Source organism: Alexandromys fortis, unplaced genomic scaffold (assembly GCF_014885135.2).
Source record: "Alexandromys fortis isolate MF-2015 unplaced genomic scaffold, M_Fortis_MF-2015_v1.1 scaffold_103, whole genome shotgun sequence".
Classification (NCBI taxonomy): domain Eukaryota; kingdom Metazoa; phylum Chordata; class Mammalia; order Rodentia; family Cricetidae; genus Alexandromys; species Alexandromys fortis.
Window position 1 is genome coordinate 3,629,494 of NW_026067978.1, and position 14,294 is coordinate 3,643,787.

The 14,294-nt window shown below is 50.7% G+C and overlaps 1 protein-coding gene across 4 annotated transcripts in view; it reads right to left on the reverse strand.

Annotated features, from left to right (window-relative positions):
• Positions 1-13,951, reverse strand: part of Anxa6 (annexin A6) — a 52,328-nt gene extending 38,377 nt beyond the window's left edge. For 2 of the 4 annotated variants that reach the window (XM_050157616.1, XM_050157615.1), the window contains exons 1-2: positions 3,191-3,214; positions 2,574-2,617 (exon numbers count right to left, since the gene is read on the reverse strand). In XM_050157616.1, the coding sequence (XP_050013573.1) occupies positions 2,574-2,617; position 3,191 (45 nt within the window). In that variant the 5' untranslated portion in view covers positions 3,192-3,214. Of the gene's footprint in view, positions 1-2,573; positions 2,618-2,712; positions 2,800-3,190; positions 3,215-13,830 lie in introns of those variants that run through there. The other 2 variants (XM_050157618.1, XM_050157617.1) reach the window with 2 other exon arrangements.
• Positions 13,952-14,294: the final 343 nt, after the last annotated feature.

Consider the following 14,294-nt stretch of genomic DNA (forward strand, 5'->3'; position numbering starts at 1 on the left):
CTCTGCCCTTCTCCCGCTGTGGATGGTGTGGCTGGGTTCTTGTGCTGTTTGGGCTGAAGATAAAACAATCAAGGTGACACCAGGGAAGGGTGGCTAATGGCCCACATAGGCTTGGCCAGAGAGAAACTAAGTGGGGATCTAGTTCAGTCCCCCATGCGGCTCTGCACAAGGATAGAGAAGTCTTTTCATTGCCTGCCCGCTAGCTCCACAATCTAAGATATCACACAGTCATGGGCACTGCAAGCAAAATGGGACTTAGCTCTAGCTGCTAACATAAAGCTATAGAAACATTCCCTCAAACCGTCTAGGCCTAGCTCCCACAGGCCATGGCTCACCCCATTATGGAAGTTTATATTCCTAAATGCCACCTGTGCAGCTGCCCCGGCCACCTGTAACCAGCCTGTCCCACCCCATGCAGATAGGATTCTGGAAGCAGATACCCAGGACGGAGGGAGTGGGGGAGAAAGCTTTCCACCCTGAAATATTTAGCAGACCCCGCTGCCAGGTGGTGAGCAGCCTGGGCCCTGGGGCTCCAGCCTGTGAGGCCCCACCCCAGCTACTGCAGGTGTCCTGGGCCTCCTAGAACGCAGATACACATTACCTAGACGGATGATTGCCTATACGGGAACTCTAGCAGACAGCAACCATAGCCAGCTCTGGTACCCACCTCATCCTGCAGCTGCTGGGATCCCAGGACACCCACCCCTCTCTCCCTGTCTGCAAAGTGCTTTTGTATTTGTTATTGCATTTCAATACCAAATCTCACTACTAAACAGGCCACAGAGCCACGTCTCCTGGGGCCTTCTTCCAAGTTCAGTTCTTTGGAAGGTGACAGGAAGGACCCATCATCATAATGGAAGGAGCTAAGGTGACTGGACCCAAGGAGTGTGAACAATGTGCTGTGTGTCTGCGAGGGTGTGTGTGTGGGGGGAGGAGGCACCCTGCAGACAGTGCTAAGAGCAAGCAATAGACAAACTTCCTTCTTCACGCTGCCCTGTCTTCAGCAACCTTCTCCCTCTTGAGGTTGCTGCCTGCCAGGCACCCAGAATTACCCTGTGCCCTGACTACACTGGATTCTTTCTCAGTTCTGGCCTTCTGATCCAGCCAGCCTGCCCCAGACCCCTCTTGTTTTCCAAAGCCTCTTAACCCAAAGGGGGTACCCTTCTGCTGGCCCCAGACCTTTTTCATGTCCCACCAAAGCATGACGCAAGGATGCCTGACTTGCATTCACACCCAACCCCCCTGAAACTTGCTTGGTCTATTGGCCCTGGCCCAAACCTCTGAACCCCAAGTCTTGGCCCGAACGATCTTCCAGCTTGACTTGTCGTTTGAGTCATTCAGAACCCTGCAAGGCGAGTGCCTCCCAGCTCCTGCCCGTGCACACACACAGGAAGAAGGAAGCAGCAGCAGCTCCCGTCCTGGAGCTTTCTGTACAACAAGGAATATTCTTTCCAGTCGGCCTGATCATAGAGGCTATGGGACAAAGCATGCTGCTCCTCAGGGGCATGGGTGGAAGCTGTGCAAGAGCTATTTAGAGTCTGTCTTGCATCATATAAACACGACTCTCTGCAAGCTGCGGCTATCCTCGGTGCACTGCGTGTCATGTCACAAGGAGGGATGATGTGAAATTAGCTCTCAGTTCGGCCAGACGGTAAGAGGCCTGCTCTGTGACCGGAAGTTAAAGAGATGGAGTAAACAACAAAAAGGGATCTGCTGGGGGTCCCTCAGCTCATCTTCCCCTTCCAGCACTGTAAGGGTAGCCAAGTGGGACCCCTTCTCAGGTAAACCCTGACTGACACAGAGGAATCCCTTATGCCTCACTTAGTCACATACGAGAGAATGCTTCATTTGGTCTCAAATTCTATCACCCAATAAAGTGGCCAAATAGCATGAAAGACCGAGGTCATGATCTTCCCAGCCAGGAAAACATAACCCCAATGGGTATAACACGGAACACACCTCTTCGGGGCATAAGCACCTCTCATTGCGATCTAGTGCCCATCTCCCTTCCTGGGGCCCCCATAGTTCTGGTGGGGTCACTTCAACTCCCCACTCTAAAAAACATGTTACCCAAACCCGGCCAATGAGGATAAAACCCAGAACCACTGAAAATAAGTTGCACTATTGTATCCGGGTCTCTGAAGACCACCAGATAATGGAAGCTTGGAGGTGCACGATGCCCATGGCAGGCAAGAAAGAACCTCTCAGGAATGAAGCAATCTAGAAAGAGCTGCCCACCAAAGCCGAATCCTCACTCTGCCATCTAAGAGTTGGATCCAACCAGTCCCGAAGCCCTGCAGTTCCCAGTACTTGAGTCAATTCGCATCCTTTTGTACCTGGGATATTGTGCATCGTCTCTGGCGACTTGCATAGGAAGAGCTGTGAATTTACAGCCACTTCTAGTCCTTTAGGGCTGAAAGTACCAGGGCTTACCTGAAGTACCAGGGGTTAGCTGAGGGCCCCAAGGGTTAACTGAAGGTACCTAGCTTAGCTGAAGGTACCTGGGACTCTGGCCTACTGATGCTAGGGTTCCCAGACCTAAGGGTAGGACACTGAGAAGGAGAGACACTTACCTGTGCTGTTTTGGCCATGGTCTCAGGTTCTGTAGCAGAAACCACTGTGGAAAGACAAAGAAAATTTGAGAGACCACTCCAGGACTCTGTAACTCTGTTTTATCCCCCCCCCCCCCAATTTTCCCTCTTGTTCTCATACCCAGAGACCCGGTGGAGCCAGGAACTTTGTTTTTCAGGGGCTGGATTAGATACTGTACAGCCAGTCTTAGCAGGGTGGGAAAGGCACCTGGAGGAGAAGGGAGGCTGGGTATGACCACTGACCTAGCACTGACCCGGGCCCTGCTATGTGCCTGGTATCTCCCCTAATCCTTTTAGCAGTCCTTACAGGCAGCAGATGCTCTTTGTAAGAGACAGGAGACCAGGGCCAGGTACCACATTTGGTCCAAATACAAACCATTTAGAATTCCAGAATCCAGAGCCCCTGTGTGCTACATGCACTTGGTGTGCCCTTGTTCCAAGCCACTGAGAATGACTTCCCAGCCAGGCCTTCTCACATACAAATGGGAAGAAGCAGGAGTCCTCTCTGAGGACATCATCTCAGCTTGGGTATGTTGCATTCGCCCATCATCTATCTCAGCCAGCAATGCCCTGAACCCTGAGAACACAGCAGAACATACTCAAGACTGGACGGTCCCATTTTCACAGTCCCACATGGATTACAAGAAGCACCTGGTGACAAAAGGCGATGGGATGTAACCCTGGGCGGCCAGCCAGAGGTCTCACACAGATGCCTGGGTAAGAGGCAACACAGAGGTCAATGTGACTGAGGTGACTGAGGTGGCAGCAGACAGAAGGATGGTGAGAGGATGACCTGAGGTCACTGTGAAGACTTGGCTCTACTCTGGTGGAACACGGCCATCGCCACTGTGGGAACAAACAGGGTGAAATATCTTACTGAAACCGGGGAAGGACTATGGGTTGGAGGTGTCAGGGACAAGAGCTACAATGAAGTTGGGACACAGGTATATAAATAAACAAATTTATAAATAAATAAAAAAGGGAAGCAAAGTGGGCGCAGGGCTGAACTGAGCTCACGAGCACTCAGCAGAAGGGCAGGAGATGCAAGTTAAGCAATCAGGAACCACGGAGGGCCACTGACCGCCACTAGGAGCGGCAGGCGTACGCGGACTGCCTTAAAACAGCTACAAACTGCTTTGTAAGAGCAAAAAATAACTTACTTGCAAGGAATGAACTAGAAAGGAGGGTGGAACCATAGGGACCTGCAACTCAGCACTCTCCAGCCCTACACATCCCCTAACTTAGGAGATGGCTCCCTTGACACTTCTAAGGTCTGTGACTGGGGCTTAGCGCCCATTTCTGAGTTCAAGGTTATGCTAAGCACAAACTGCTGGGGGATGGGACCTGAATCACTTCCAGCATAGAGCAGACATGTCAGGGGTGGTGGTTTATTGTACTGGTGGGGCCTTAGGTACAGGGACTTTATCAGTTTGCCCCCATGTTGCCTCTGCTGGAGTCCGGCAGTCAGCAAGGAGCAGTGACCTGGTAATGCTGGCGTTGGGGGACACAGAGATCTGCCTGTGATTGAAGCTCAGCTACAGGAAACCCTGCTGTTGCCCGGGCAACTGGGGGCCCCTTGCTATAAAAGGGCAGCTCTCACCAGGAAATGGAAACCTCACATGAGAAGGGGTGACTTCCAGGACTGGGCCCAGAACCAGCTCTGGGGTTTCCCCAAGCCTGGAGACCCAAGGGGCAGCTGGTGAAGGAACCAGCCCCCAAACTGCCAGAGACCCAGGGAGTGAAAGAGGCCCAGGAAGTGAGCTGACGTGAGGGTGGGAGGGCTGGGACCTGTCACTTGAAGGCCGAGGCACTTTCTTTTGGCGTGGTTGCTGGAAACTTCAGCAGCTGGCTGGCGCCCAGGCCCATCTGGACGACAGCCCCTTTCCACAGAGAGCCAACTCCAAGGAGAGGCCACCATGCCTTTGGGGGAAACTCCAAGGGCAGTTTCTGTGGGCCCGTTGGGGGCCTGCTTCTTGCGTGTGTGGAAAGTGAGTTTCCTTGATAATTTAACATTTAGATCACAGTCCAGAGGATCAATCCGGTCCATTCCAACAGGGAAGCTAAAGGCTGAAGCACCATGGTGGCTGTCTGAGCACTGGGGGCCCCTCCCATGACAGCCTACACCACACGCTTCAGACTGGCTAAGCAGCCATTGGCCCAGGATCCTAGCTGAGGCCTGAACCATCTGACCTCCAAGCCTTTTCCAAGATGGCCAGGACTCAGCTAGCAGACCGGCCTACAGTCCCATGTCACACAGCTGGAGACAGGCCCACGGTATGTGATTCCTGCTGAGTTCCCTCTCTGGAACTTAATGAGATGAGGTCAACGCACAGCTCTCCTCTTTGGGAAACCCCATAGTCAATACGAATGACTTATCTATATTTCAGTGAGCCCTTTCCACAACAGAACACCGGGAAGGTTCTCCCCAGATCCCAGAACTCCTCAGCCCTCCCTCAATCTGTAAGTTTTACCAACTTACCTGAAAAAGATGCTCAAGACTGGTTAAAACTGGCTTCTCTCTCCTCAGAGCCCTAAGTCTCTTTCATCTGACCACCCAAGCAACTGGACCGTTCCTGAAAACCCCTCCCTCTGGACAGTGACCTGGATGGCTTCTTCCTGGGTGGCTATCTCCATTGCCCTGCCTGGTAGCTGGTGACCACTGTGGTCTTTGGTGGGGTGGGGGCAGGGGCAGGGTCCTATTGCCCAACCTAGAGAATGGACAGGGGTCACTGTGTCTCCTGAGCTCTGACTTACGTAATAAATTGTTTAAACTGAATCTCAGTTTGCGCATCTGCAAAGACATTGGAATTCCAATGTGAACTGTGACACAGCAGATGAAAAATGCTTAGTCTGGCACACAGAAAAAAAAAGCAATAAATGATCGTTTTTATTGGGCTAAGTTTAACATGGCAAGTAACAAAGGCTTTGAAGTCAAGATCCCCAAGTTCAAATCCTGACACTGCAAACACCTTGTTCAGGACTTTGAACCACTTGAGCTGCTTCTCTCTCTGCCTCAGTTTAGAAATTTTCCTTCTTAGAAATGGGAACTCTGTAAGGTTTTCTTTGCAAGATAGTGTGCAAAAACCACCCTTTCTGAGGGAGACCAAAAGAGCCCACCTGAAAGTAACTGAAATGCTTTTTTACAATTCATTTATGTGTATGACTGTTTTGCCTGCACGTATGGAAGTGTACCCCATGTGTATCTGGTGCTTACAGAGGTCAGAAGAGGGTGTAGGAACCCTGAGACTGGAGTTAGAGATGGTTGTGAGCCACCCTGTAGATGCTGTGTTCTCTTGTGAGAGCCACAAGTGCTCTTGACCCCTGAGCCACTTCTCCAGGCCTACACAAGTAACTTTTTAAATATTTCTTTTTATTTACGCTTAGGTGTGTACGTCTGTCTGGGTGAATGTATGCCACATGTGAGTGTATGGAGATCAGAAGAGGGGATTGGATTTCCAAGGGGCTGGAGCCATATAACAGTTGTGAGCCAAAGGACCTGGGTGCTGGGAACCAAACTTGGGTCCTCTGGAAGAGTTGCAAATGCTCTGAACCACTGAGCCATCTCTCTAGCCTCAGACTGTTTCTTTTTAGCACAGTTTTGCTTTATTTATTTATTTAATTTTTTTTTACTCGATACGGGGTCTCTTGTATGCCAGCCTAGCCTTGAACTTACTATGCGTCCTCAGATGATACAGAAGGTGACCCTCAAGCTTCCATCTCCCAAGTGCTAGAATTGCATGCGCGCATCACTGCACCCAGTTTATACAGTGCCGGACACTGAACCCAGGGCTGGCTTCCAAGCACTCTACCAACTGAGCCACACCCACGGTCAACCAAATGTATTTCCGTGCCCTATGTCAAGTTGGCCATTCAGAGGAACTACAGACCTTTGCAAATAGAACATGGGCTTTTTTGAAGGAAGCTGTTCACTTCTGCCCAGTCAGTAGACAGCGAGTGCAGGCATTGTTCTGCGCAGGAGAGATCTTATCTATAGGAGGACAGTGGAGGTCTGATTGGCCCAGATGGAAATGACCACAGGTGACCCTGACCTGAGAGACTTTATATGCATTATAGGCCTGGGCCACTTCTTACCCCCTAGAAGCCCAACCTCATCCCTTTGTTTACCTGACTGCAGGGCTCCATCATCCCGGGAGCCCCATGTTTTGATTTTGTTGTTTTGAGAAAGGGCCTTATTATATAGTCCAGGCTGGTCTGGAAAAGGTTACCCCCCCTCCCTCAGCCTCTTGTGTCCTGGAATTACAGATGTGCACCCCCAGGCAGGGTCCCTTGCCTCTTCTGGAGTGCCTGGCAATAGCACTTATGCATATTAATGTAATACAGAGGTCATTGTTATGGTTTTCCCCTCCTGTATAATTTCAGTTCATTTCAAAGATGAAAATAAAACTGGTAGGTAGAGCCAGGAGTGACGGCACACGTGTTTAGTCCCAGAACTGGCAGAGACAGAGACAGGTGGATCTCTGTAAGTTCAAGGCCAGTCTGGTCTAAAAAGTTAGTTCCAGAGTAGCCAGGGTTTCAGAGTGCGACCCTGCCTCAAAACAAAACTTGGTCAGTAAGACAGTTTCACAGGTAAAAGCGCTTGCCATGCAAGCCTGGTGATCTGAGTTTGATTCCCAGAACTGTGAAAGGTGGAAGGGGAAAACAGACTCCACAAAGCTGTCCTCTGGCCTCCACATGCATCTCTCTCTCTCTCTCTCTCTCTCTCTCTCTCTTCACACACATCCACAGTGCACCAATAATAAATTATCTTTTTAAATGATCAAAACTTTGGATCAGCCCTACTTCAAACTGTACGTGTGAAGAGGAGGGCTTGAAGGGTTGTAAGCAGTCTCCCTCCTACAGCGCCTTCCAAAGCCAGGTCTCTAGGCCCAGCATTCAAGGTTCTTGGCTATCCTTCATGGCTTCTGTTCCCTCCTCTCCCTATGCCAGGAATGGCCACCACTATCATTTTTCTACCCAATCTTCTAGTACCTAAACCAGTGTTCTAGCTTTATTAGTACAACCTAAAGATTTTTTTCCCCCAAATGACCAAAGGCCAACCTTAGAGATTAACTTAACGTTTCAGGGCCATAGCAGCCACCAAAAGTTGAGAACCAACTGACTGGTCTCCGCTGTTATCTCAACTGGGGAGCCAGGGAGATTTCCTCTCCTTGGAATCCCCACGGGCTCTACACCACCCTCCCTTGACTGGCTTGTGGTCAACCATTGAGGATTTGCCATTCCTGTGTAGCTGGAGGTCACTGACCCTGAATGCACCATGGGGAAGAAAAAAAAAATTCTCTTCAAAGAAAACTTTTCTGGGTTATCTGATTCCAGTTTTTTTGTCTTCAGGCTCTTTACAGCTCAGCGAGTTGTAGGTGACTAATATTCATACACAGCATTCTAATAACTTGCACATACCACTGTCTCTCCCTTCCCCCTTGGGTGGAAAAACCAGTTTTGCCTCTAAGTGCATAGTCTTTTCAATATGACGGTGGCTGTCGGTTCCGTTTTGAGCTGGTTACTAATAACTGCTTGGACTAGTCCATTGATTGTAGGTAGAATAAAACCCTGAGCGAAAGATCATTTTTATTTTATTGCATGTGACTCACCGTTTGGCCCTTTCTGGGGGACACGACTGCACAGCTATTGTGCCTGCTGTGAGCCTCTGGTCAGGGAGGGTAGTTCCTAAAGGTTATCCTGCACTGAGAGGCTAAGAAACCAATCTTTCCAGGATGCTTTTCCTCAAAAGCACTGACCCCTCACTCCGCTCACAAGGAAACCAAATCCAAGGTATCTTCTGGCATCTCTTCATCTGGAGTCTGTCTGTCTGTCTGTCTGTCCGTCTCTCTCCTTTACTTTGGCTGGAAGTACAGAGCTAAGTACCGTCCTGAACCTCTCCTCTGGAGTCACTTTAGATTCCCAAAGAATAACACTGTACCGAACAGACCACCCTGTAAAAGAGGACAGTCATTACGTGAGGGCAAACTCTACCCTGAGGCAGAAGTGTTTGGTCAATAGGAACCAGGATGAGCTCCTAAAGCAATGGTATTGATAAGGACAGAGATAATGGCTTCTATGAACCTTCTAGAAGAACCAGAATGGAGACACTCAACTCTAAACCAGGACTACTTGACTGTGCACAGCTCCTGTCCCAATTCTTCCTCTCTTCAGACCTAAGACTCATGTCAGTATCCTAAAAATGGGCTTGTGTTGCAGCCTCCCTCAGCTTGTTCTTCCTCCCAACTTGGTCACATTGAATAAACCTCCTTTATTCATATATATTTACTATGACTGGTCTCTAACTGGTTTATTGGGACCAGGTGGCTGAGCCTTGCCAGCTAGGGCTGCAGAAATCCAGGTTTACATGATAAAAACTTCAGTTATAGCCACGAGAGGTTTCTTTAGGGACACCATTGAGAAGTCACAGAGAAAGAAAAAAATGAAACCATTGAACCAAATTGCTTTGCTCCCCTTGCTGTGACCAGAGGGGAAATGACCTGAGAAGTTGAGTAACTTGTCCAAGTCCATAGAGAAAATTACTGATTAACAGGGGACTCATGAGAAAACAAAACAAAGCAACAAACCTACTAGCAACTTAGGGTCACTGGTGGGAGCTGGGGCTAGGACAGAAACTGGGACAGCCAAGGCTCTTGTGCCCACGCACTGGCTGCCTAATACTGAAGTCTCCTCATCGGTAACTACAGAGGAAAAGAAATGAGCACTGGCCGGGCGGTGGTGGTGCACACTTTTAATCCCAGCACGCGGGAGGCAGAGGCAGGCGGATCTCTGTGGGTTTGAGATCAGCCTGGTCTACAAGAGCTAGTTCCAGGACAGGCTCCAAAGCCAGAGAGAAACCCTGTCTCGAGAAACAAACAAACAAACAACAACAACAACAAAAAGAAACAAGCACTGGTTAGATAGACTTTTTTTGAGGGGTCACATATGTGCGATGGAACAGCTTGTGAGAGTTGGTTTCTTTCCTTCTACCATGTGGGTCCTGGGGTATGAGCTCAGGTCATCAGGCTTAGTTGCAAGAGCCTTTACCCACTAAGCCATTTCACTGCTCACGTCCCTACCCTTCAGTCCACTTTTAAAATAACATAGAAAAAGTACATGTTGTAGGTTGGGATGTAGCTCAGCTGGCAGAGTACCTATCCAGCATGCAGAAGGCCCTGGGTTTGATCCCTAGCACCGAATAAATCAGGCATGATAGTAGACACAAGCAATCCTAGCATGTGGGAGGTGGAAGCTGGAGGATTAGAAATTCACCATCAGTTATAAAGCATGTTCAAGGCCAGCCTGGGCTACTGTTCCGTTGGGACTTCCAGCTCGCTCCTTTGAAAACCTCCATTTCTCTCTCTCCAAACCCCGCTCTCTTGGTGAATCTCCAAGACAGCCAAACGCCCAGTTCTGCATTCTTGGAGGCAGGGGTGTCGGTCCAATCCCTGCCTAAGGTGTTATAATTGGGTGCAAACCCAGCTTGTGGTCATCACCACCCACACCCACCCCCTCACCCTCCCCAGAGGGTATTTAAGCTCCCTCCCTTAGATTGGCCATGTGATTTTTCCTGCCCCTTCTCCCACCTCCATCTCTGGGGGCTGGAGGAATCACCCAGGAGTTGCTTTGCTCAGAATAAACCTAGTCTTTTACTTTTTAATTTGGCTTGATCTGGCTTACTGTGCCGGCGGAGAAACCTACTATCAGGGTACAGAAAACCTATTAGTTTCATGAGACCCTGTCTCAAAAACAACCATTTTAATAACAGAGTCTGAGAACTTTCTGTGTGCCAGAAAGGTTTGGTGCCTCCTGGGGTAAGTCTATTGTACTTTGAAGGCTTTGGTTTTCAAAACTCCTCTCAGGCTGGGTATGCAGTTTAGTGTAGATTATTCAACCAGCCTGTGTAAGTCCTTGGGTTCTATTCCTACCTCCAAGAAAAGGTAAATCTAGAAAATGATTTCTCTTTTTCTTATGGGCTTCCCCCAGCCAGAAGGAGCAGCTCCCAATCCCAGCTGACACAGTAGGATTGAGCATCCCTCTCTTGCCCTTCCCCCCAATCCAGACACTCAGGTTTCTTCGAGAGCAGTGTCTTCCAACTCCTGACCAACAGTCATTGATCCCCAGTTGGGCAGGGCCCCAGGCATTCGTCTGACTGCCCCAGGATCAGAAACTGCCTGATGTGGGTTTGAATCCTGGGTGAGGTCACTCCGTGAATGATAAAGTCTCACAGATGTCAGGAGTCCTGAAGTCAAAGCTCCAAGGTGCTATTTAGAAACTGTGTGGCGGGAAGGACCTGAGTTCAAATCCCCAGAACCCAAGTCTACCATCCTACTGCAGGATAGGAGGCAGAGACAAGAGAACCCTCGATAGTTCTGTTTGGCTAGTGGCAAACAAAAAGAGAGACCTTGTCTCAAGGAAAATGGGGATAAAAACAGAAGCCAGATGACTCAGCATGTGAGAAGCCTTTTGACCTGAGTTCCATCCAGGACCCACAACATGGAAGGAGATAATCAACTTCGGGAAAGATGGCCCGACTTCCACATGCATACCCTGGCACATATGTACATATTCAAATAAATAAACGCATGTAAATAAAAATATTTAAAACCTAACTCTCATAAAGATTATGGTTAAGGTGTAAAGAATAAAGACATTTGAGACTTTTTGTTTGTTTGTTTGATTCAAGACAGGTCTCTCTCTCTCTGTAGCAGACTAGGCTGGCCTTAAACTCAGAAATCCAACTGCCTCTGCTGGAATTAAAACAAAGCCATTGGCTACCACACCTGGCAAGAATGAAGACAAGATGAGTGTGCACACAAGGACCTTGCACAGAAAGTTCATGCACAGAAAGTGTTGTGCAAGGGCTTACAACTATGCTTCACCTTTTTTTTTTTTTTTTGAGATGGGGCCTCCTGTACCAAGTAGCTCAGAGTGATCTTGAACTTTGACCTTCCAGATCCTGCATCTTTCACCTCCCAAGTGTTGGGATTGTGGATACACACAGTTTATGCCACCCTGGGGGAAGGAACCAAAGCATCCCCTAAGTAGGGGACCACATTTCTAGCCACTTCTTTACATTTGAGGACTAGGGTATCTCTATCTCTGTAATGGTCTAATACCAGCATCCAACAAAGCCAGGGAGGGTTCCCTGAGTCTGCTCAGCTGGAAGGGTTCCATCAGTGACAATGACTTTAAGGAGCTTGTGGACAGCAGAAAGAGGAACCTGAGGCTCAGGTAGCCTCCTGAGTACCACAACCGGCTGAGGTTACCATGGCAGCACTGGCTTCTCTACACAGAGCACTCTACAGTTTGCGAGGCACTTGCATATCTACAGGCTCGATACCACATGAAGGGTTCAGTCCTTCTTTTACAAATGGTGGAACCCGGAAGCTGACACAGCTCTCTGCAGGGCCAGCCTCAATGGGGGCTTCTCAGTCCACCAGGAGAGCATTCCGAATGCAAATGGATGCAGAATGTAAACAGAAGAGGCTTGATTCCAAGCCAAGAAGCAGCAAACCAGGATACAACCCTCACCCCCCCCCCACCCCAGGAATCTGTGGAGACCACATCCTCAGCTCTGACCCCACCCAGGAAGTCTCTTGAAGAAGTTGACTAGGGATGCCCTGGGGCCACCACTGAGCCTGAATGGTACTTTAAAGAGCCAACACATCTTACCAGCTGGGGGCTTGGGTACAGGTCTCCTCCTCCAGGGAGGAAGGAATCAAGGTGGGGAGGTGCCCAGCTGGTGTGTGAAGGGGCAGAGATGGGGCGGGGCTGGGGCTGGTGTCCAGGACTCCTCTGGGAGCTGCAGTGCAGATGTCTGTATGGTCTCTGGCAGCTCTCCAGTGCTGCAGTCCCCCCACTCCCAGCCCCACCCCCAACCCCAGCTTCTCCATTCTCAGGGCAAGTCCATATTCTGTCCATCAACAGCTGCATTCCCCTGCCCAGACACAGCAAACTGGTTCAGTGTCCCAGCAGAGGGAGGCTCATGAACAAAAGGACAGGAAGTAAAGGGACATGGTGAGCGACAGTCACAGCTGCAAGGGGATGAAGACCTTCCCTCCATGCCCAGCCACACCCAACTCCCAAATCTGAGAGCAGTTGAATTGGGCGGTGGTGGTGGGGGAGCACCGGAAGTAGCAACCACCTCAGCAGACTGCTATGGGCCACAAGGGTCCAGAGAGAAAAAGAGACCCATCCAAGGGCCCCAGGCAAGCTGCCGCCCATGGACATAAGGAAGAGTTGCCCAGGGTCTTCTGCAAAGCTCCGGGCCGAAATGGTTGCAGATGGGGCAAGAAAGGCTTCGAAGTCAAGCTATCTTGTCTGGGGGTGGGGACAGCAGCTCAAGATGTGATCTGGGCAGGAGAGGAGGAGGAAAGGAGGGCAGATCCTCGGGGGACACCCGGAGCTCTTATAAACCCAGGAGCCATATGCCCAAATTTGGAAGTGTCTGGGAAGACCCACCAGAGTTTAGACAAAAGGACAGGGAGGGAAGGAGGAAGCAGAGGCCAGATTCACTCTCCTAAAGGAGCTTTTCACCGCCCACACCTGTACTGGCAGCCAGAGCAACCCACTTTCACAGTGACTGTTTACCCAGCAAGAGGGGAGAAGGAGGCTCAGGGAGGGAAAGAGCCCGGCTCAAGGTCACACTATAAATTGGTGGCGGGGTCAGGATTCGAGGTCATTAGAACGCATCTAAGGCCCTGGAGCTTTGGGAAGGTGCAGGGTTGGCTTAGGAGAAGCAGAAGAAAGAGTGGGGCCTCTGCATCCGGCTAAGCGCCTCTGTGGCTCCCCGACAGGTGAGCAGCTGCGCAATGTGGGCCAGACCATCAGAACCCTCGGGATCACAGCTGGTTCTTCCTAGGTGGGCATCATGGAGTCTCTGGGACGGCGCGCAGGAGAGGATTCCTCAAACTCTCAAAGTTGGGCAACTCACAGACTTCCCAGAGGGTCCCTAGATCTGCGTCTCCAGTCTTCCCAAGTTTTTCCACCCGTGAAATTAAAACGATCAGGCGTCCCCAGCCTTGGACCACACCCTCGGCGGGGCCGGGGTTTCACCATCTCCCCCTCCCCCGCAGAGGCGCTGTCACCCCACGCCTGCATCTCAGGTTCCCTCCAGGGACACACCCAACCGCGACACTCCGGGGTGGCCGTACCCCAGCAGGGACCCAGCAAGCAAGATGCCGGTCCCCGGTCCCTGCAGCCATGGACTCTGTGCCCTGCAGCGACTCTGCACACTCACCGTGCGGGGGAGGCCTTAGGTCAGGGCGGACAGACGACGCAGCTCGAAGCCCGTTAGCCTAGCAGCAGCTGCAGCGCAGACTGGGCTCACCGTGGCAGGGGACACGTGGCATGTAGGGACCAATCGGGTTCGCTCGCTGCCCGCCCCGCCCCGCCCCGCCCCACCCCGAGTGCTTCACTTTTGGAGTCTGGGTGTCACCAGCTGCAGGGAAAGGGCGTGCGGGGGAGGGTGCTCTCCCGGGGTACCTGCCATCTCCTACCTGGGTCGGTTCAGGCTCAGACCTGATGCCTCCAGACGGAAGGAGACTCGGAAAATCAGAATTAAAGTCAAGCTAAAGTCCTGTTCCGTACACTTTGCTCCACATTCTTGCTACTTACGGAAGGTTTGTTGAGAAACCGAAAATTGAGGTTTGTCAGGATCCAAGTGAGACCTTCCCGGACTGATCAGATTTCACGCCTTTCGGC